Here is a 22,486-nt window from a genome sequence, read left to right on the forward strand (position 1 = left end):
TCTTTCTTTCTTTTTCCTTCCTTCTTTCTTTTTTCCTTCCTTCCTTCCTTCCTTCCTTCCTTCCTTCCTTTCCTTCCTTCCTTCCTTCCTTCCTTCCTTCCTTCCTTCCTTCCTTCCTTTTTTTTCTTCTTTCTTTCTTTTTCTTTTTGCCATTCTTGTTGGGGAAACCAAGTGGAGCCCTGCCAGAAATTGCTTTGGATTTTGTTTGGATGCTCTGACTTATCTAGAGAGAAGGTGAGTGAGGATTGCCAGCATCTAGCTTTGCAAGCAAAAGCCATCAAGCCATTCCCTGGGCCTTTGTCTGGGGCTGCTGGCTTGTCCAGACAGGATGGGAGCATGTTTTCTCAAAGATCCAGCTTTGATTGTGCAAGCCACAGGGCCTGTATAAGCAGAACCTAAAGCACATGCTAAAAGTAAGCTTTGCACTACTTGTGCAGGCAACTTCATGGCAGGTTCTCCTCCCTGCTTTGCTTCAGCAAGCTGGCAGTCACTTATCCAGGCAGAGTGGGAGTAAGCAAGGACATCACTTCTGCTTTGTGGGTTTAAGCCCTCCTCAGATTTGCACTTCCCCCTCAAATCTGCTCATTTGTCTGCCGGATATTCTCAGAATCTGAGAATCATTAATTTTAAAGGATCTGTAAGTACTATTAAATCATTCTTTAGTTGAGTGCTCACTTTGTCTTCAATGCCCCTGCATGTGATTTCAAGGCAAGAAATAACTAATGGAAATATCTTACTTGATAAGTTATCTTGATAACCTTCTCATTGTTTATTGCTATGTTTAGGACAGCATTGTTTATGATCATTTACACTATGCCTTCCTTATCTGGAAGGAAGCTGTTCTGTATTTTAAGTTAACACACACAAACGTATAGCAGGCCGACAGCTGCAGGTTGAGGTTTGAAATGTGATTAGAAACACACCAATGAACAATTGCACAAATATCTTAAACATACTGTATTTATCTGAAATAAAGATTAATTTGTTCACAGGTGATTGATGTTAAAGGGTGAGGATAAGGAGTGGAGGTGGGTTTTTCCCCCCCATTTTTTTTTCTTTTGGGAAAGGGTCATCTTAAATTCAGTGTAATCTTCCTTTTAGATAAATATGGCTTTCTCCCAAGGCTTACTTTAATATAGGGCCAATTAACCAGTTCATTTCACTTTGGAAATTATAATGAAATGGCAAGGATTACTGGCTTTATAAACCAAGCACATTGTTTATTTAGTGTTTTCATTTCAGGAGCTTCTCCTCTGAGGCCGATCTGGACTGACATAGTATATTACACATTGGGGAAAATCTCTGCTGCCTGTGACTAGGGAACGGAGAGAGAGGGATTTCCTTAGCCCTTGGGTTAAGGATCCTCTCGCCTGCAGGCATTTTTATGTAGACGGACTCTGCTTCAGGGATGTTTAGGAAAATTAGCTGCATAATGCATGTTTGGTCCTACTTTGGCAGGATGTGGCATGGCATTAGAACAATCCAGGCGATCCTTAAGGCAGAGTCATAGTGATGGGTGGCTGGGCAGTGTTTGCCTGGGTTCATATTTGGGGGGGGGGGGTGGGATTGTACAATTATCAGACAGGTCATAGGGAAAAGCAGCACCAAGTAAGGGTGGTGTTGTGAAGCGGGTTCTTTGGCGCAGAAATGAAGATGAGGCAAGTGAGTATAGGAAAACTCATGGTTTATTGCTTGCAAGATCTTAACTGAGAATTGGGCGGTAACCAGCCGCAATATATAGTCTAGCCCCTAGGCGGCAGCCAATAGGTTTGAAACAACCATTGCCGCCTAGGGACAGCCAATAGCAGCATTGGAGACTTGTAGTCTGGGTTGCTGGAGAGCCGTTGCTGCTCCAGCAACCCACGTGGTATTACCATTGAGCCCAATACATAACAGGTGGCATGAATAGAAGACAGCCGGACACACAATTGGGGGATCAAAAAGGGAATTCAGGGAAGGGGAGGACAAATATCTGGGTATTTCCTTTCCATAGGGGCACAGGATGTCAGCAGAGTCCCAGGCAGGCCAAAACAGCACCATTCCCTCAACTTGCCCATAACAGCAGAGTACGGGGGTCAGGGATTGGGATAACATACGACTCTTGAAAGAAGGCATGCCTACATATACACATGTGACCCGGCTGCAATGGGGCTGGTACTAGTTCTACCAAATGGTCTGGGTTCACAAATGATCATCGGAAAGGATTGTTGCCTCATTTAGATAATTCTCCTATTCTACTCATAGCATATTACAGTACTGAATTTGCTGCGATCTAGAACATTCTGGTGTAGGATCACTTTGGACTTGATGACCTTTCTTCCTCTCCAAGCTTTATGACTGGGATGATTCTGGGATTTTGACCAACACTTCCAACTGCTTCATTTAGCAGAATATGTCACTCTAGTGTAACTTTTAGCATACTTTCCCAATGAACTTGTGCATTCAGATAAATACTGTACATAAATAAATAGGCATTCTTACATTATTAAAAGAGTATAATCTGTACAAATAGGCTTGAAGGGACCCGAAGATTTTCAGGGCAGAGAAAGAAGGAACTGAAGTGAAAATGATTTCTTCAAGGGAAAACCACCTGAGATTAAGTGTGGCCACCCAACATTCATTACTGGCGGTGGGAGGAGGAACACTTTCTTCAGGCAATGTGAAAGCAGCACATTCGGAAGTGAGCATGAGATGCAGGAATCTTCTAGAACCACTGCTAGGCAGCAACATTTTGTAGGCCACAGCCTTGCTTCCAGAAGATGACGCTTCAGGCTACTGGTCAAAGGCATCTCATAGCTATTCCCTTTCCCTCAATTGAGAATATAAATAGAAGAATTGGTAGGGAAATTTAAAGGATGATTCCAGTGGCAGACAATTCCATCCCCTGGTAAAAATTGGTGGCTGAGGTATCATGAAGTGTAAGAAAAGCCTTTCCTGAAAATATGAACTCAAACTGTGTGGTTCTAAGAATAATAAAGAGCAGGAAATATTCTCAAAAGTTTTGGACTTTGGGAGAAACAGAAATCAGATTTAAAAAAAAACACCCATGCTGTTTTTCTGGTTGTGGTGCTTGAAAACCATACAAACGTAAGTTCTCCCTTTGTTCACAGTTTATATTCAGTGCGGGTTAGCTAGCGTTCCCCTTGGATCACAAGGATATTGGCTATACCTTGTCCCCAGTGTTGAAAGAAAAACCTTCAGGGTCCAGTCCAAGCTGGGAATAAACAAAATGGAGAATGCTTTAGAAAGGAGATTCTAGTTTATTGAAGAGCAGAACACAACAGCATGTGGCTCTGGAGCAGCTGGCCACATGGTGCTGGGAGTGGTGGGTTTTTATACCTTCTTGGGCTTTTGTGTTTGGAGTTGTTCCTGTGGGCATGAACTTTGACCTGAGGTTCAGTGTGCCTTTTTTGTACTCTGATGGTGGTGGGTTAATCCTATTATGTCCTAAAGGTCATGTCCTGCTTCCCTGGGGCTGTGACTGAGGGCTATGTCCTGTGTTGGATATTTGGGTGATGGGTTGCTGGTTCTAGGAGTCTTTGTTTTTCTAATCCTATCAGCTCCAAGCTTCCTGGCTCCAGTCTTTCTGAAAGGATTATCAAATCTGCATTTCTGCAGAGCTGGTTTCTGCTTGGGGCAGAGAGACGTGGGGTGGTGGTGGTTTCTGCCTAAGATTTTCTATGATTTCTTTGGGGAAATATAATATTCTGCCTTTTTAATATTCCTCAAAATACTTTCTTCTCAGGGGGGGGGGCTTCCTGTATTAGCTCTTCATTTCATTTTGTAAATAGAGATAAAGCAAACTCATTGTTTATTCAGTGTTATCAATTTGGAAACCTTACATTGGGGTTCAAGTTGATTGTTGCATTAGCTCTCAGGGGAGATGTCTGCAATACATATTTGTGTGTGTGTGTGTGTGTGAGAGAGAGAGAGAGAGAGATAGAGACAGAGAGAGAGAGAGAGAGAGAGATAGAGAGAGAGAGAGAGAGAGAGAGATGGGGACAAAAAAAAGTGTGAGAGAGATAGAGACAGAGAGAGAGAGAGAGAGAGAGAGAGAGAGAGAGAGAGAGAGAGAGAGAGAGAGAGAGAGAGAGAGAGAGAGAGAGAGAGAGAGAGAGAGAGAGATGGGGACAAAAAATTGCTTTCGGAGCATATGCCTTGTATCTGTTCTTTTTCCTAACTTTGCTCTGCTTATAGTGTGACAATTCAGAGCCAAGCTACATTGGACTGCAGTAGTAAGTTGGTGGCACAAGCACATCAGTTCCAAGGAGCTCCAGTCAATCTGAGGTTGGATGTGTAAGCTTTTTGGGCTTTCCCCTTTTGCACTTGGCCTTTCCACTTTTTGCAAACCCTGCTGGAAACCCCAAAACACCTGATTTGGACACTCTCCAGCACTTCTTCTGGCTAAGCTGCCACCTTGCAGGAGTGCAAGAAATAATTCTGCTGCCATCTGCTGGTGACAATCTAAAACTGATTTTGGAACCGATAATGACTAAATGGCATTAGGGCGATGGATCTGGTTTTGGAAAGTGGTTTTGGAAAGAGGATTATGATAATGGTAATTGATATATTATCTTCCTCCACTGTGATATTTTATTCTTCTAGATAGCTGAAGAAAGCCTCTAACAAGCCTACAGTGCTTTTTTGTAGGAAACCCTGAGGAATGAGGATTGTACAGTATCTTTGCAAAGGCTAGGAAGCTCTTTTTAATTTTTGGGAAGCCTGTAATGACCAGTAGAGTAATACATACCTGGAATGTTTGGGCTGGGGATAAACTCCAAGAGACTGTAAAAGTGTCCCAAGATTGAGAAAATGAAAATGTTTGGGGCTCAACTTAAAAATGGAACCCTTTTCTCCATAAATCTGTATTTGTGTTTTGCAGCTTTATTACTCTGTAGTGAAGGTAACGAATGCATCCACCGTATTCCTGTCTGCTGCATTTTGCCTAGCATAAAACCTGAGTCTGCAGACCATTGTAGCTTGGCTCTGAAGTGTCACACTATAAGTAGAGCCCTGAATTCTGTGGGAAATAGATAACGTTTAGAAAATAAAACAAGACTATACTCCAATAGATGTGTATTTTGAATATTAGATTCTGTTATGAATTGAGATAAGGGAAACTTTGGTTACCTAAAGCCTGGAAATTATAAATATCAAATGTCAATTTGATATTTATATTGATGGGAAACTAAAAATTGGGGAAAAACCAATAACAGGACATTGATTGTCCATAAAGCTTGAATGTAAAAGTAATTAAGATATGTATAAGCTAAAATTTATTGATAAATGTAGTAATGAAGTTTTTACTTAGTTGATATAATAAGAACTGTGTTAGCTTAAATACGAGATAGTAGATATTAAAGGAAAAAGAGAGGAAATATTTGATGTTGCAACTTGAGATTTGTACTAAAGATTTTTGTATGTTATTGAAATATTGATTAACCCAGCCACCACGTTGCTTTTAAATACCTAAATGTAAAATTAGAAAACTAATATTATTATTTTAAAAAAAACCTGGAGCCTGCAGACCATTGCAGCTTGTCTCTGAAGTGTCACACTATAAGCAGAGCCTTGAATTCTGTTCGAAGTGCTGCAGCATCATGAGTTGCCTATACCAACAAGCGAGCTTTACCCAGCAGTTATTAATAAGGGCAGCCCTTAATTATATTTCTCAAGTTAGAGTAGTTCAATTTGAGGATACAGATGGTGGTTGTTTTAACGGTAAGACAGCTTGGTAGGAGAAGAAATTACCAGGGAAGAAATCAGAAAAGAAGGAAAAGGAGAAGAAATTACAAAAGACAACGTTCCTGTTATTAGCTAAGTCGATTATTTGAAGATGCCAAAACAGACACATCTGGAGTTCTACCTGTGCCTCTTTATTGGGAGAAATTTATACTTGTGTAAAACAGCGACTTGCGCTCAGTAAAAGTATGGGAGTGGAGGATCTTTCCCAGGAAGATCCAAAGCTGGTTGGGAGTCCGCATCCCATCCCACCGCACCCAAAGGCTGTTCCCTTCTCCAGGTGGATGGCTTGGATATTATACTTCATACGCTGCTCTCTTTTGCAGTCAAATATCTCGACACCTGGTGTTCATTAGAGATGGGAGCGAGAGGATTTCCAGCATATTCTTGTGCAAGCGTCTCCTTTCTGAAAATGCCTCGTTGGTATGGGGGGGGGCACTTGACTAGGCATGGGGCATATGTTGTAGAATCATGTAAGGATCTTCCTGGTTTGCTGCTTGGGATCTGTGGGTCATGGCTGGGCATCCTTTGCCCCAGAGATTGGTGGTTTGGATTTAATCTACTGTTACTTTAAGCAAGGATTTGCCACACACCCCTCCCCAACACTTTGGGAAGAGAAGCCATCCTACACCCCCATATATCAACATCCTGTGTCCTTCAACCCATGGACTGGCATCGCAGGGGATGTGGGAGCTCCTCACTGTATTGCAAGGGGCCTTCAGAGGTTCTTCTTCCAGGGATGTTACTACTTGAACCCTGAATGCTTTTGAAGAGAGGGGACGGACGGAAGGAACAGGTGTGGTGGTGAGAAGTCTGTACATTGGGAAGGGAGTCCCTGAGGAGACTCAGGGGTTCAGTCACCTCCTGCTGGGCCTGGAGGCAACCTGAGCTTTGATGTCTTAAGGTGCCTGACCACACCAGCAGTTCTTGGAGACACCAGCAGGGGGCAGCTGCAATGACAGAGAACTGGGTGGCTAAAAACCATCGGGGGGGGGGGGCAAACACTTATGTACACATTTACAGCTGTGAAAGAGGAAGAAAGATGCAAGGAGGGGTGAGGTAACAGGCCAGAGTCTGTACAGTAAAGGCAAATAGCCTGGAACTCCCTTGAAAGAGCAGGATTTGTGATCTTGAACCCTGTTTTCGACACAGTTCCGGTGTGGGCAGCAATACGTGAACAACAGGGACATGGAACTGCCAAACGGCAGATACTGAGAGAGAGAACCTGATTTCTGCCCTGAGACACCTCTGTGTGCGTGTAACATCTGGACTAGGGATAATGCATGTCTGAATGATCTGGATGTGGGCAAAGGGGTGATTGGATGGGCGCAAAAACAGGAATACAAATGCTGGAGAGAAAGGGAGAGTCAAGTGAGAAATGCTACAAAGAACACGTTTTCCCCCAAGTGGAGTCTGCAGCCAAAGGAGGTTCGGCTACAGAGGCTTGTAAGCAATTGACTGGTCAGTCTTGTCCCATCCGACTGGGCCTCGGGGGAATTTTGCTTCCCTTTCTTGAGAAGGCACCTCTACTTCCCAGCATGCTCCATTTCCCCCAGTGTTCTTCCTCCTATTTGGAGGGCGAGCGCCATTGCCCCGAGCTTATTTCAGATCAATGGAGCTGCTCAAAGGCCTCCTTGACTTTGGCAGTTCAGCCTACCTCTGTGCTTCGGTATGGGGGGGGCACCGATTCTTAGAGAGGGGCCAGGGTTAGAAGGGGTGGGGTGGGGTGGGGTGAAAAGTGTAAGATGCTTTTGGAAAGCCTTAGGAAGTGGGAGGACATAGGTTGGTCTGGCTTCCACGAAATGGTCGGGCCATTTGCACGGCTGGAATGTGCTGTGCCCAAAGCCACGCTAGCAGCCCTTCTCCCCTATGTGGGAGTCGGACTAGCAAGCAAAGTCTTCAAAGACCCCCTGGGGCGAGTAGTGGTGGCGATGGTGGTGGTTAGGCAGGAGGCCTGTAGGGTAGTTGCCCTCAGGGTGACGGCCCAGGGTCTCACAGGAGCTCTGTAAGAGAAAACACAGAACAGCATCCATTCATATCGTCCTAGCAACTTCATCCCAGGATCAACATTAGAGAAGCTTGCAAGAGATACCAGCAGATTTTACTGAAGTGGCCCCATCTAAGAAACATGTGGGTAACAACAAGCTATAATAAAACACAAGGTGTCAAAGTTGAGTCTCTTCTTCCCCTCCTCTATGTTGCTGAATGATGTGCAGAAAAGTGAGGCAATGCAGAGTAAAGCGATAACACCCCATCACCAGAGATAAGCAATGGCGGTCTTCCAGATGTTGTTGAACTCAAATTCCATCAGATCCAGCCAAGACCTCCCATGGTACAGGATAGGGGAAGCTGTAGTTCAGTAAGACTGTACACCACCAGAGTCCCTCTATGAGAGAGAAGGGCAGTTCTTAAATATGATAAATAGATTATGATAGATGATAAATAGATATGTAGATAGATGTATTGTATTGTATTGTAACTGTATTGTATTGTATTGTATTAGATTAGATAGATCTCTGATCACCATACCATGGTGGATGTTACAAGGAAGTAGAAGAGACAATGGATTTTAGATAGAAGCTAGAGGTATGATCCATGTGACAAATATCAGCAACTCTTAAATGGCACCCCAATTTTGAAATAGGCCTTCACTATATGCCACTTTCTTTTATTAGTTTGCTTGGGTCAATTTTCTTATTGCTCAACCTCCAGTAGCATTTATCATTTCCAGTGTTGCTTCATTATCCCTCCATGTTCTACCTTCCCTTCTCCCACTTCTGCTAAATTTACATTTACCTCAAAGATTTAAAATGGAACTGCAAGAAAGGGAGAGAAAGACACCCGGTGGAGCAAGAATATAGGCTTGGAAAAATGCCACACTCCATCACCTGAAATGAGTTTAAAATTCCAGATATAATTACTAGTTAGTTTGGCTATAAAATGGTTGAGAACATACCATGCCCTATGTGATTTAACAAACGAAATTAAATGATAGCCTCCTAGGGAAAAACTCTACTTTGGCATTTTCACATCATCAAATTCACAGAGAACCCGTGAACTCTGAAGCAAGGGATGAATGTTTTTCAAAAAAAGAAAATTTATGAGGAAGATCAGGAAAGCACTCAGCGGAAGGCATAAGTAAGGCTAGTGGGAACAATTTATGTTGATTAAATAGTAATTTCAGGGTTAGTGGGATTTTCAACCAAGAAAGTCATTGAGATCCTGCATCAGCTGTTATAATTTGAGGGTACATGAAGCGTTAAAAGTTGAAAGTGTTTTGTGGGACTATCAAAGCCCCCTCTATTTCCTATCTTCAAGAACAATTTATGTATTTTTTAGAAGTGTGTATGTATGATACCTAAAATTATTATTAGATTATCTTGATTTTAAAAATGTATAGAAGGCAATGAACATACCTAATGCTCTTGCCTATTTTTCCCACAACAGCAGCCCTGTGAGGAGAGTTGGACTGATAAAGTCACCCAGCCGGCTTTCACGCTAGAACTCACCATCTCCTGGTTTCTAGGCCAGCATCTTACTCACTGGATCCACTGGATCATCTTAGCAAGTGTCACTCCAGCCCCCTTAAAAATCCTCCAGTTGAGGGGGTTTCTAGGCAGACTGTTCCTCTGCTTAACAGCTTTTGTATTCAGAAAACTCCTCCTGATACTCAGTTTAAGTTTCTTTGCTTTTAATTTCAATTTATTCCAAGTTTCAACCGAGAATAAATTTCTCTCTTGCATGTGACAGCTTTTAGATATTTATAGACCATTATCGTACCACTCCTTAATCTTCTCTTTTGCAAGTTAAACATGCCCAGATTCCTTATACTTCCTTCATACAGTTGGGTTCCCAGTCCCTGATCGTCCTGATCAGATAAAATAGAGAGTGCTCTCACGGGTTTTAAAACATGACAGGCTGAAATAGTTTTACCAAATAAGAAAAAAAACCAAGCAGAATTAACTTTTGAAAGACCAAATACATCATGCCTCTCTTATAGGTTACCCCAGAAAGTTTTGAAATACAAGCATATACACAGTCCATCAAGACAACAAAGGAGAGATAAGGAAGATAGTGGCTTGTGCCAGCATCGTAACAGCAGCATGTTGCATTTGTGAGAGTGGGGCCTGAGAATGCAGAACTGTTGTTCCTCACAACTATACAGTAACTCCTTGGAGAGCCTGCACCAAGGCTTTGCCTTTGAAGATCCATTCTTGAAATCTCTGGATTATGACAAGGGACTTTTAGGACAGGTACTATGTCCTGCCTCTCCCAGCACACTGATGTAAAAGAGCTTCACGTAAAAAGGGATTTTGAAGACGGAGTTGGAGAAGTAGGAGAAGGACCAGGAGTAGATCTGAATGACGCGACTTTAGCTTTTAAACATGCTGCACTCTGGCATTTAGCGGATTGCGATCATTTTTTCTTTGCATAAGAAACAAAACCATTGCTGCTTTGCGTGCCACCTGCCATTCTGTCCACAAGGTGGTGCTGTGGCTATGCAGCCAGGCAGATTGGAGCTTATTTTTGCCTGTTTACTATTGATAGGTATGGATCAGAGGCATTTGTTGCATCTGTCCTACTTGGAGGTTTGGCCACTAACATAAATCTACTCTGTCTGATATACTCTGCTCCGAGCTCTTCAATCATGTTTAGTCTGGAAAAGTCTGCAGGGGCAACTCAGAACCTCTGGGGTGCCTGTGTGGGTAATCAGAGGAAATGTGTATAAAATAGCAGCGATGGGGTTGTGGCCAGGCACAGGATCCCCCATTTTTTCTTTGTTTTTATTCTATATGATCGCCCTTCACATATATCTAACTGAAGGGTGGGGGAGAGAGAGAGAGAGAGAGAGAGAGAGAGAGAGAGAGAGAGAGAGAGAGAGAGAGAGAGAGAGAGAGAGAGAGAGAGAGAGAATTCCCCATAAAGAACAGGACTGTATCATTTTGCATTGGGCTGGGGGGGGGGCAGTCTGCTCTGCAAAATAGAGGAGAAATGGGAGAAACCTCCTTTTCCCATAAGAAATCTCTGGGCTCTTGCCTATTTGGGGAAATGGAGAAATTGTTGAATTTTCTTGCATACAAGTTTTGTTTTTAAAGAAAAAAAATACCTGGAGTTGCAAGTCATTGCAGACCCAGTAACACCCAAGGGCACTTGGCTGGAGATTGCAGCTAGCCAATGCCATAAAGCTTTTGAAGCCAGGCCTTGCTCCTTTGCTTTTTCTTCCTCCCATCGGCCCTTGCTGTCAAATCTTCAACACCCCTGCCTGCATGTCCCTTAGTACCAGTTGGAACCTGCCCAAATTCAGCATCAAAAAACCAGCTTCCTCATACTGTATTTTTAAGCCAAAAAGCATGGGAGATGGAACAAAGGATTTTCTGTGCATAAATCAAATATAAGCTTTATCTTGCAGTTTTAGTCTATCATCTTGATTTGTATAACTCAGCACATCCAGAATATAAAATAAAAGCTGAAACAATACACAAATACACAACTATATAGCTACTATAACAGGTATCCCCTCCCCAACATAGTCATACAGGGAGCACCGATAAAAAAAAACCTGAAACCATGCCCAGATGTTTTGGGGAGCTGTCCTGTTATCCTCCAAACAAACAGCTGTGGGAGAGTATTAAAGACAGGGGTCTTCAAACTTGGCCCTTTTATGACTTGTGGACTTCAACTCCCAGAATTCCTCAGCCAGGCATGCTGGCTGAGGAATTCTGGGAGTTGAAGTCCACAAGTCATAAAAGGGCCAAGTTTGAAGATCCTTGATTAAAGAGGTCTAGCTAAATTCCTATCACTTTAAGGCTGACTCACGCGGAGTGAACCTGAATGCGAGAAACAGAAGGGACTTATTTGTAGGGAAGACCCCTCGTTGTAAGGCTCCCCCAGGAAACTGATACAAAGGCAGAATTTACATCATTCGCTGCAGCTTTCCGGTCCAGAATCAAGCCAAGAACAAGGACTCCTTCCAAAGAGATTGGGTCTGGGTTTAAGCCCATAAATCCATAACTCCTCAGTGCAATAGAAAATGTTTTCGCTCCTTGTCCTCTCCCCACTGCCCTACAATGAGAACAGCCTTCCCCCACCCCTGGTCTTTCAGAGGCCTCTTCAGAGGTCCAGGGGTAACCGAGTAACTCATTCACTGGGGTGGGAATGAGGGGCAGGGGGCTTTTCACTGCCTTGAGGGCTCATTTGGGGACATTTCAAGCTGTGACTTTATTTACAGCTCGTACTGCAACCATGTTGCTTTCAAAGATTTCTAGTTTTTATTGACTTAAATGTTGGCAGCAGCAGGAAATTAAAGTAAACTCAGCTGCTAATTAGTTATTCCTCATCCGACAGCTCCAGAGCCATCTAAAACTTGGCACGTTTGATGAGCCTTCAAATGCCTTTGCCGGCTGTATTTTATCTTTATAGCACATCAGACTCTTGAGATATTGGATGTAGCAGTGGATCAGCTTACACACCATACAGGCATATGGTCTACGCCACTCATTCCCCAACATGTTCACAAGATTACAGGCCAACAGGGCAATAGGGCTAGCTTCCCTTGTGCAAAATACACCGAGCCAGCCCCAGGATTGGCAGGGGTAGTAGAACAGGCTTGCATAAAATCCGATCTTTCCTCTCTGCTGCCATTTTTTGGTCTCCTGAAATTCCTCCCTTCTGCTGCCTTCCTGAGTCTTTGCAAAATGAGAAAAATCAATGAGGTTGTAAGCGCTTGGCTAATGGCAGGGCCAGAGGAAGTGCAGAGTCATCCTAGCCTTGGCCCAAATGTTATGATCATCTCCTGAATTCCTTCCTGATGTCTTCTCCTTCAGATAATAATAATAATAATAATAATAATAATAATAATAATAATAATAATAATAATAATAATAATAAAAATAATAACAACAACAACAACAAACAACAACAACACAATAATTAATAAATAATAATAATAATAATAATAATAATAATAATAATAATAATAATAATAATGATAATAATGATAATAATAATAATAAAGTTGGAAGGGACCTTGGAGGTCATCTAGCCCAACCCCCTGCTCAGGCAGGAAACCCTATATCATTTTGGACAAATGGCTGTCCAGTCTCTTCTTAAAAACGTCCAGTGTTGGAGCATTCACTGCCTCTGGAGGCAGGTTGTTCTACTGGTTACTTGTTCTAACTGTCAGTAAGTTTCTCCTTAGTTCTAGGTTGCTTCTCTCCTTGACTAGTTTCCATCCGTTGCTTCTTGTCCTGCCTTCAGGTGCTTTGGAGAATAGCCTGACTCCCTCTTCTTTGTGGCAGCCCCTGAGATATTGGAACACTGCTATCATGTCACCCCTCACCCTTCTCTTTGTTAAACTAGACATACCCAATTCCAGCAGCCGTTCCTTATATGTTTTAGTCTCCAGTCCTCTAATCATCTTTATTGCTCTTCTCTGTCATGATAGACAGATAACGCAGCTAGTTCCCAGGAACAGATACTCTCCATGGAAGCATTCATTTGTGGATGGTTGTCTTAAGAAGACAGGCTAGACCAAGGGTAGGCAACCCCAGCTCTTAGTAAATCTTGCCTCTTTGCAACAGCACGGGTAGTTCTCATTGAAGGAAGTGGACGGCTGGGATTAAATCCGGCAATGTAGAAGTAGGTATCTTTCTTTTATATGAAAATTCTGGTTCCACCTGAGAGTGGAACTGGACTATTTTACAATGGAACAGAACTGTGTTGAAAGAAAGACTGAGTTGAATGAGCAAAGGGGAAATTATGCACAAGGGCTGCTATGGAGAATCGGTACTAAAGAGAGTTGAGGTCCAAAAAGCCAGTATTAAAATCCTGGAAGCAGAAAATTTGTTGGAAAGCATGAAACTGGACCTTCAGCTTAAATCTAGGTCAGGGGTGTCAAACTGCCGGCCCGTGGGAGGCTGCGGCCACCCCAGCTCCGGCACTGCAAAAAAAGTCCGGGATATGCGAGTTTGACACCCGTGATCTAGGTGAGATGTCACCTAGAGATTGAGATTGGTGAGATTGAGATCTCACCAAGCATTTATAGCCAGTTTGGTCAGAAGGAGCCAACAGTCTGCCTGAAAGATGGACCCTAAATGAAAAATAGTGCTTCACTCTTCATCCTTAATTCATCATATGAGGCACCTATTAACTTAGAGGCCATCTTTCTGAATCTCACTCAGTCCCATCACATTCTTTTAGGTCATCTGTCCAAGTTCATCCATAGTCTTCTGTAGCTTTCACTTGTCGGTCACAGCAATTGCAGCTCTCACATGGAATGGTAGGTAGTCTGTTTCTAGTCTGAAGAAGACTGTTCTACACTTTCAATCTTCCTTGTGTTCCTCTACTGGAATTTTCTGTTGTACAGCACCGAATCCAGGTCCATCCGTTCACATCTAAACCAACAATGATCAGGCTCCTTCCTCCCTGGTTTCATGCAAACTTGATAATATGTTTCTCTGCACTGGATTGATGGTGGAGCAACACTTGCAAATGAATACAAAGAACTGCTCCTCTATGTTGGTCTTGAGGGTCTCATTAATGAGGCAATTTGGCTCCACATTAATCTTCTCTGTATGTATCAGGCAGGAATGTAACACTCTGCCAAGCTAGAAATGGAAGCTTAAGAGTGTTTCTGTAGCAGCAGTCTCTGCTATCATGACTGCCTTTTTTTTAAAAAAAAATCATACTTCTTAGGTCAGGGGTAGGCAACCTTGGCTCTTTTATGACTCATGGACTTCAACTTCCAGAATTCCTGAGCCACCATGGCTCAGCTTGGAAACCTCTCCCTTTTCCCTCAGCATGGCTGTTGGCTGTTGGAGTTGAAGTCCATGAGTCATAAAAGAGCCAAGGTTGCCAACCCCTGTCTTAGGCTGTTCATCATTTTTCTTTGGTTTTAGAATCTATGCTTTGAGCAAGAAGCTGTTCAGAAAGTGCAGTTTTCAGAAACTACAAATAATCTATAGAGCTGAATGCGTGGCTGATTTAATTTCCAGCAGCTATCTTCATTTCATGGGGTGGGGGGAACCCACAAATTGGAGACCTTATACTGATGGCATAAGGAACACTTTATTATATGCACAATACTTTGTAAGAACATCCCTTCCTGCTCCAAAAATTCTGAACCATTTATTTCCGTGACAAAATGCTGAGGTTATCAGAACATAAGGAATTTTTCTGGAAATGAGAACAAAACTATTAGAAAGCCTTGGTAGCTAACTCAGTGGACTGACTCTGATATTTTCTCCTTCTTTCTATGCCATCTATTTCTCTTTCCATTTAGCTCAGTGGGAAAAGTGCCAATAGTGGTAATGAGGCCATTAGCCAAACCGTCTTACTGGTCTTGAATATTTTTCTCCTTTTAGTAAGTGTCTGCTTCGGTTCAGTGTAAAATGAGTCTCTGAACAATCCACAAAAGCTGTACCAATTGTCTCATTTCCGAAATGCCTCTTCAATCTATTAGCAATGGGGCAGCCAGAATAGCACTTTAGGACTGCAAAAGTAGGCAGATGTGAATCCCCACTGCCATTTTGGGGAAAGGTGTGCCATCCTTTCTATAGTTATCCCAGGTGTTTGCTTTTGACTTCATACAAGTTGTTGTAGGAATAGAAGTACACAGTTATACAAAAATGTGAAACAAATTACAGTCCTGTAGAAATAGAAGAGCATTTGGTTGTGAGGCTTCCCAGTTTTAAAAACAAAGCACAAGACCCGTTCTCACTGTCCTATAGACCAGGGCTTTTCAACCAGTGGTACGGGGACCACCTGTGGTATATTGGCACCTGGCAGGTGGTACACGACCATCCTAGAAAAGTGGTAGCGGGGGAGGGGAATGAGCTGAACTGGTAGCAGCACCGCACAAGCCTGAGCGAGAGACGGCTGGAGCTGCAGGGCTCTGGAAGCACCAGGATCAGTCCCAGGCTCCAGCTGGAGCTTGGCACTGATCCTGGTGCTCCGGAGCCCAGAAGAAGCGCCAATCAGCTGTAATGTTGCAGCATCTCCAGGGTCTTGTGATTTACATTCAGATGCTTGGCAACTGATTCATATTTATGATGGTCACAGTGTCCCAGGGTCATGTGAAGTGACCAAAACCTGCTGCAACCACCCAGCAGACGGGGGGTAATAAAAACCAAACACCCCCCACCCCACCCCTGCTGCCAATCCTCAACAGGAGGAAGAGCGCTGCTAGGCGGGCAGGCAGGTGTCTTGTTCAGCTGTGGCTTGGGGGGCACTTTTTTTAGTGCCGTTGTAACTTCAAACAGTCACTAAGTGAACTGTTGTATGTCGAGGACTACCTGTACTTTATCAGTCCCCCCTCCTTTTTTTGGTCAAGTTTTTGACACCTTGCTAGGCGACTGGTGGTACTTGGATGTTGCTATAAGCTAAAAGTGGTACAATGGGTGAAAAGGTTGAAAAGCTCTGCTATAGACAAAACATTTTTGTTCAGGACAATGTATTATGAGTTTCTGCTCCTAATCTAGCTCCCTCAATTTCAAGGACTGCTCAGTTGATCCCAATAATCTGCCCTCTTTTCCAAATGCCTATCTTGATCCCTGACAAGGAGGACCCCACTGGCTGAATACACAGTTTGCAAAACAGAATAACAGAGGCAGGTGAAGATTGCATTTGTATTTATGAGTTGAGGTGCACAGGAAAAAACATAGGAAACATTTTCTAGAAACCTTGTCCTGATTCTCACAATCAGGAACTCTGTAGAAATCTGGACAGAGTTGTGCTCAAAGCTCTGCAGAATGGCCTCTGGCCAGGATAAACACAAGCTAACCTTTCATTTCTGCTTTCAGACACCACATTTTGGGAACGTGGCAAACATAAGTTCCACTTAGATTTTATGCATCCCCAGCCCACTTTTTCTGCTGCTCAATGGCCATATCAGCTTCTTTCTTGCATAAGGTTTGAGTTTTATCAGCACCCGATTGTATCCGAATAGCGTCTTTTCATAGGCCAGTGAACAGTTGCAGTTCTTCTTCCAGCTGTCCAGCAGCAAAATCCAACTGTATTTTAGTATCATCAGCTTAACCTTCCTTAACCTCTGAGTCTAAAGCTCTGTGGAGTAATGAAGATACTGTCCAGTGACAGCTTTGGATAGTTGACTTTTTAGAATAGTTGTTCTTTTAAATTAGATTGATTTGCTCAGTTACATTTGTCCCTTCCCTCTTTGCAACTGGCTATTCGCCAGTGGCTTTCATTTCTTTTGCAAAAGCTACTGTTGCGGGGAAAATCTACAGGAGTCCTTGAATTAAAACTGTAATTGAGCCTGACAATTACGGCAGTAAGTTGTGACGATTATAAAGTAGGTCACCGGACCTGATTTTATGACCTTTTTCGGAGCCGTTGTTAAGCAAATGCTATGATCATAAAGCGAACGCCATGGCCGTTAACTGAACGTTGCTAAGCAAACGCAGCAGTTGTTAAATGAACCCATTGTTCACCATGGGGCAGTATTGCCAGAAATCGGCAGTAAATGCCAGTTTTTCAGCAAAACCATTGTAAATTGCAGTCATGTGACTGCAGGGCACCGCAAATGGCCTTAAATGTGGGATGGGTGTCAACCAACCCAAAAAGCAGTCACATGACCACGGGAGGAAACGTTGGAACTTTGACATTGGATTATAAGACCCTTTTGGGGGTTCATTGTAACTTTGAATGGTTGCTGAGCATTCGGTTGTAAATCAAGGACTGTGGAAGATTAACATCTACATCCCATCAACCCTTCAAGTAGGCAAGGTCAAGAAACAGATACAGCAGGGATGTCAGGAATGTGACTTTATTGTCTTAGAGGCAATATTAAGAGATCTTGAAAGCATTTTCAAAATCTCCACTGATCGTTTTTAAGGACAGTGAGGTCAAGGGGGGGGGAGTGGACTACTCTGAGTCACTTTCTCCGCTTTACTATTTTCCCAGCTCTGAGTATCTGTTTACTCTCTGCCACCACCTTCTCAAGGCCAGAGTTAAATCCCCCTACTCTACAGAACCCCTGAGATCACATAATGTTAGAGAAATTATGCTGAGATAGTTACAAGAAACATGCTTTTATCCTGGAAACAATGAAAACATTAAGAAGAAACTCAGACTGGCTCTTCCTTAAAACCACCCCCCCCCACACACACACAGGGTATAAGAGAGAGAGAAAGAGAAAGAGAGAAGGGAAAACACAGACTACAACAATAAGTATAGTTCCACTCAAAAGTTGGTTTCCTGCTCTGGCCTACCTTGAAGGGCTGACAGTGACAAACTCTCTTTTTGAGATTGTGAAGATCCTGGTTCTTTATTTTGGGGATAGCACCTAAACCAGTTCCTTGAGATTACATTATTTAAAAGACAGCTACATCTTTGGTCAGGAAAGTTTGCAGGAGACCTCTGCTGCAGGACACCTGCTGAGATGGTAGGGTAGGACAAAAGTCACACTTTCCAGTGTCAGAAAGGGGCACCTGCTAAGTTTCAACTTGGTAGCAATTGTGCTAAAATTAAATTATCCCTGTCTGTGAAAGTCTTGGCTGTTCCAGAAGGAAACATGTCATCTAAAATTCCCAGTTGCTTCCAATGCAAATATTCTTTTTAACAGTAGTTCCTTTCAATATACAGTACCATGCACATGCCTCTTCCTATATTTACTGCTACGAGTTTGGATAAGCTCATATTCTGGAAAGTCAGGAGGGGTATCTTCTTCAGCTCTCAAATTCTCTTGAAAGTACGGCTGCTGTTTTATCATATAACAATTCAGATTCTCACAATTTTTCAGCCTCCCTTATTTTAGGCATTATTATGAATCTTCTCTGCTAGCTCAAGAAGAGGTTTTTACCTGTTTGGCTACATTAACTTTCCTGGATATGACACAGTCTAACTTAAGAGGAACTTACCTCCAGCAGTTCACTTGTTTTATAAACGGTAAAAAAAATTTTTTTTTTTACTTAGCAAAATGTTTTCTGCAGGGGTTCCAAAGAATACTAAATCAGTGATCCATCACAGCTGAATTATTTTCCTTCTCTTTCTCTCTTCCCACACACAGATATATACGCTGCATTCAACTTACAGATAAAAGCAAACAGTGCATGTTCTGGAAACAAAATATATATGTAAGGGTTGTAGTTATTGGTGTTTACAAGAGGTGCATTCCACACTCGCTAAAGAGTAAAGGTTCTGAACTTTCATTAAAAGAAGAGCAAGTATTTAGCCTTTCTAGAAGGCCAATGTAATCCAAAATACATCATGAGTCATCTGCCAATTTTGCAAGAAAAAGGTTATTCCTGCTTTTTGGTATTTTTAAGCAACAAATGAAGGGGATTTTTTTTAATCTTCCCTGGTGAGGAATGATTGCAGCCTGGTAAAAACCAATTCAGAAATTGAACTATTGTTGTAGCTGTGATTGGGCAGTAATGTGCCTCCCCCGCCCCCCAAGAAAAAAGGTGTGATCAGAGACAGGAGTTTGTAACATTACTAATGCAACATCTTTTCTTCAAATACAATTTATTTGAGTTGCTAGGCATTCTTTAAAACATTGTTCTATTATCATTGCACCTATATGGCAATCAGCACTGCGGTATTTGGGAGACGGTGGGTTATAACCAGCCTTACACAGTAGTCCCATTGTATTACGACTGCAGTGATGGGTAGTTTGGTTAGGTCTGATCTGTTGGGATTTTAAAAATGGAACTAGGAGATGGGGTGAAATTGTAGGAGCTGAGTAATTTAGACCTCACGCGTATTTACTTATGATTGAGATAAGCAAAATTGCAATTTTTCTATTCTCTGACTTTCTGAAAGCTCTTCTCCTTTTCTTTTAAAGTAAGCTTTGGTGTTGAAGCAATGTGGCACGATGATGATGATGATGGCTATTCGTAGCTCAATGACTTTTTTTTATTTATTTTAAAGGTAAAGGTAAAGGTTCCCCCGCACATGGGTGCTAGTCATTTCCGACTCTAGGGGCCGGTACTCATCTCCGTTTCAAAGCCGAAGAGCCAGCGCTTGTCCGAGGACGTCTCCGTGGTCATGTGGCCGGCATGACTAGACGCCAAAGGTGAACGGAGCGCTGTTATTTATTTTAATTCCATTTATATCCCGCCCTTCTCCGAAGACTCAGGGAGGCTTACAAGCTTAGCAGTAGCCTTCATTCTATGTATATGCCTGCTTATTAGGGCTTTCACACACACACACACAAGCGGCATTATTACAAAGTCAGCTTATTGCCCCCAACAATCTGGGTCCTCATTTTACCTACCTCGGAAGGATGGAAGGCTGAGTCAACCTTGAGCCTGGTGGGATGCGAACCTGCACTAATTGCAGGCAGCTGGTGTTACTTAAAGAGGCATTAGCCCACTGCTCCACCAAGGCTCTTTTTTTAAAAAATGGTATAAACCGTTTGCAGTGGAAGCAATTATCCTGAGAAGTGCTGTGTTCAAGGGGAAATGAGGCAACAGCTATTGGGGGGCGGTTTTCCTTCAATCTGGATTCTTGCATTGAGCAGAAGGTTCACCTAAATGGCTCCTTCCAACTCTACAGGGCCATTCTCCTAAAGCACTTTGTCTCTCGTGTTTGACTTAAGAGAGGAAAATTTGTGTAATAGAATTAATTAATTGACTGATTCTGGTTTTTATCCCTCGCTCTCCAAAATGGCATTCAAAGTAATAATAATAATAATAATAATAATAATAATAATAATAATAATAATAATAATAATAATAATAATAAGTTGGAAGGGACCTTGGAGGTCATCTAGTCCAACCCCCTGATCAGGCAGGAAACCCTATACCATTTCAGACAAATGGCTGACCAGTCTCTTCTTAAAAGCCTCCAGTGTTGGAGCATTCACAGCTTCTGGAGGCAGGTTGTTCCACTGGTTAATTGTTCTAACTGTCAGATCTCCCTACTGGTTGATTAGGAGCACCTCAATTCATTGTAAGTCATTCTGTCCATGACCAATATCAAGCACTGTTTTAGAATTTGAACTATTTCTTGGATTTTAATTCTTAAGGATTTCAGGCACAGGTAGCAAACTACAATCAGGATCCTGGATCCCAAGGTTTCCTTTAGAGAAGGAAGGGAGTAGACGTTGTACAACCAAACACTTAAGCTCTATAAATCTTGGTGGAGTGTTTGTACAATCTGCTACATCAGCAGAACATTAGAAATGGACTCTGACACAATCAACACTTTTTGTTGTTGTTTTTATATTAGGTTAGTTAGTTAGGTTAGTTAATAAAAACTGTGGCTGATTAATCATGCAAAAGTCAACTGTGTTTCAGACTCTGCCCAAATATATTTCTTTCTACTTGTCCCCAGTGCAAAAAGACATTTTCCATAGACTCCATTGCTTCTCAATAGAAATAATCACAAATCTTTCCAAAAAGAATGGAGAGGCTCTCACGGGTGAACCATGACTTTGTAGGCCAAAGGTCCCAGATTTATGCCCAGACCTTTCTAGATAAGACTGGCAAATCTAAAACCTTGGAGAGCTGCTGCCAGTCAGTATAGAACAGGGGTCTTCAAATTTGGCTCTTTTATGACTTGTGGACTTCAGGCACGCTGGCTGAGGAATTCTGGGAGTTGAAGTCCACAAGTCATAAAAGGGCCAAGTTTGCAGACCCCTGGTATAGAGCCAGTTTAGTCTAGTGGTTGAGGCAACAGGCTAGTAAATGGGAGGTCATGAGTTCATGTCTTGCCTTAGCCATGAAAGCCAGCTAGGTGACTTTGGGCTAGTCGTTCTCCCTTAGCCCAACTCATCTCAAAGGTTTGTTGTTGTAGGAAAAATAGGCAGAGGAAGTGTGTTGGGCATGTTCACTGCCTTGAGTTATTTGCAAAAATAATAAGGGCAGGGTACAAATAAATAAACAGACAACATTAAGTGAAATGGACAAGAGTCTGATTCAGTCTAAGGCAGGGGTCTTCAAACTTGGCCCTTTTATGAGTTGTGGACTTCAACTCCCAGAATTCCTCAGACAGCCTGCCTGGCTGTGGATGTCATGCCTCCCTCGGACCACCTGACTCTGCGGAGGAAAATGAACTGGAGGAAAATGAGCTGGAAAGGGACCCCTATGGAGGCCGAGGGAGAGGTGTCTGTGGCTTCAGAGGAATGTGGGGAAGAGCAGGCCGAGGCAGGCCAGGGCCCTTCAGGATTGGGACAGGATGAACAGGAGAGACAGAGTTCAGGCAATGAGCAAGGGCCACCCCCACCTGATTCTAGAGCACGGAGAGTGGAGAGAAGGAGGGAACAACACAGGCAGGCTCAACTACTCGGGAGGAGAGCATCCTGCCTCTCTCCACAAGGCATACCTGGAGACTGAGATTTAAGGAGACGCTGTGGGGAGAGGCATTTGTCAGGAACAAATGCTGATTCCTTGGAGTTTTGTGTGTTGTTGCTCTTGTTCTGTGACTTTTGCTTGGAAACCTGGAAACTCTGACTATTGGACTGACTGACAATGTTGCTTAGATGTTTAAAGACCTCGGACGTATTTGGGCTTCTCTTCTGAAATTGCTCAGGCAAACTCGTTAGGGTTATGATGTATGTGTCATTCCCTCTTATCTCCGTGGCCTTGAGTAGATTCCTCTTCTAACCAGACTGTATCTGAAACTACTTGCAGCCAGAGTCGCTGAAGGGGTGTGTGTGTGTCTTATTTTGTTTGGAGCAATTAAAGGGCTGTTTGAATTGCCAGCTGACTGCATTGCCTCTGTGCTATGCCCTGGGTCATCACAGAGGAATTCTGGGAGTTGAAGTCCACAAGTCATAAAAGGG

The 22,486-nt window shown here is 42.8% G+C and overlaps 1 protein-coding gene across 6 annotated transcripts in view; it reads right to left on the reverse strand.

Moving 5' to 3' along the window:
* Positions 1–5,861: 5,861 nt before the first annotated feature.
* The window catches only part of ASIC4 (acid sensing ion channel subunit family member 4), a 104,672-nt gene continuing 88,047 nt past the window's right edge, over positions 5,862–22,486 (reverse strand). For 4 of the 6 annotated variants that reach the window (XM_083348566.1, XM_083348565.1, XM_083348564.1 and 1 more), the window contains one exon: positions 5,862–7,745. In XM_083348566.1, the coding sequence (XP_083204692.1) occupies positions 7,626–7,745 (120 nt within the window). In that variant the 3' untranslated portion in view covers positions 5,862–7,625. Of the gene's footprint in view, positions 8,129–22,486 lie in introns of all 6 variants that reach the window. The other 2 variants (XR_014490728.1, XR_014490729.1) reach the window with 1 other exon arrangement.

Source organism: Vipera ursinii, assembly GCF_947247035.1.
Source record: "Vipera ursinii genome assembly, chromosome: 1".
Classification (NCBI taxonomy): Eukaryota; Metazoa; Chordata; class Lepidosauria; order Squamata; family Viperidae; genus Vipera; species Vipera ursinii.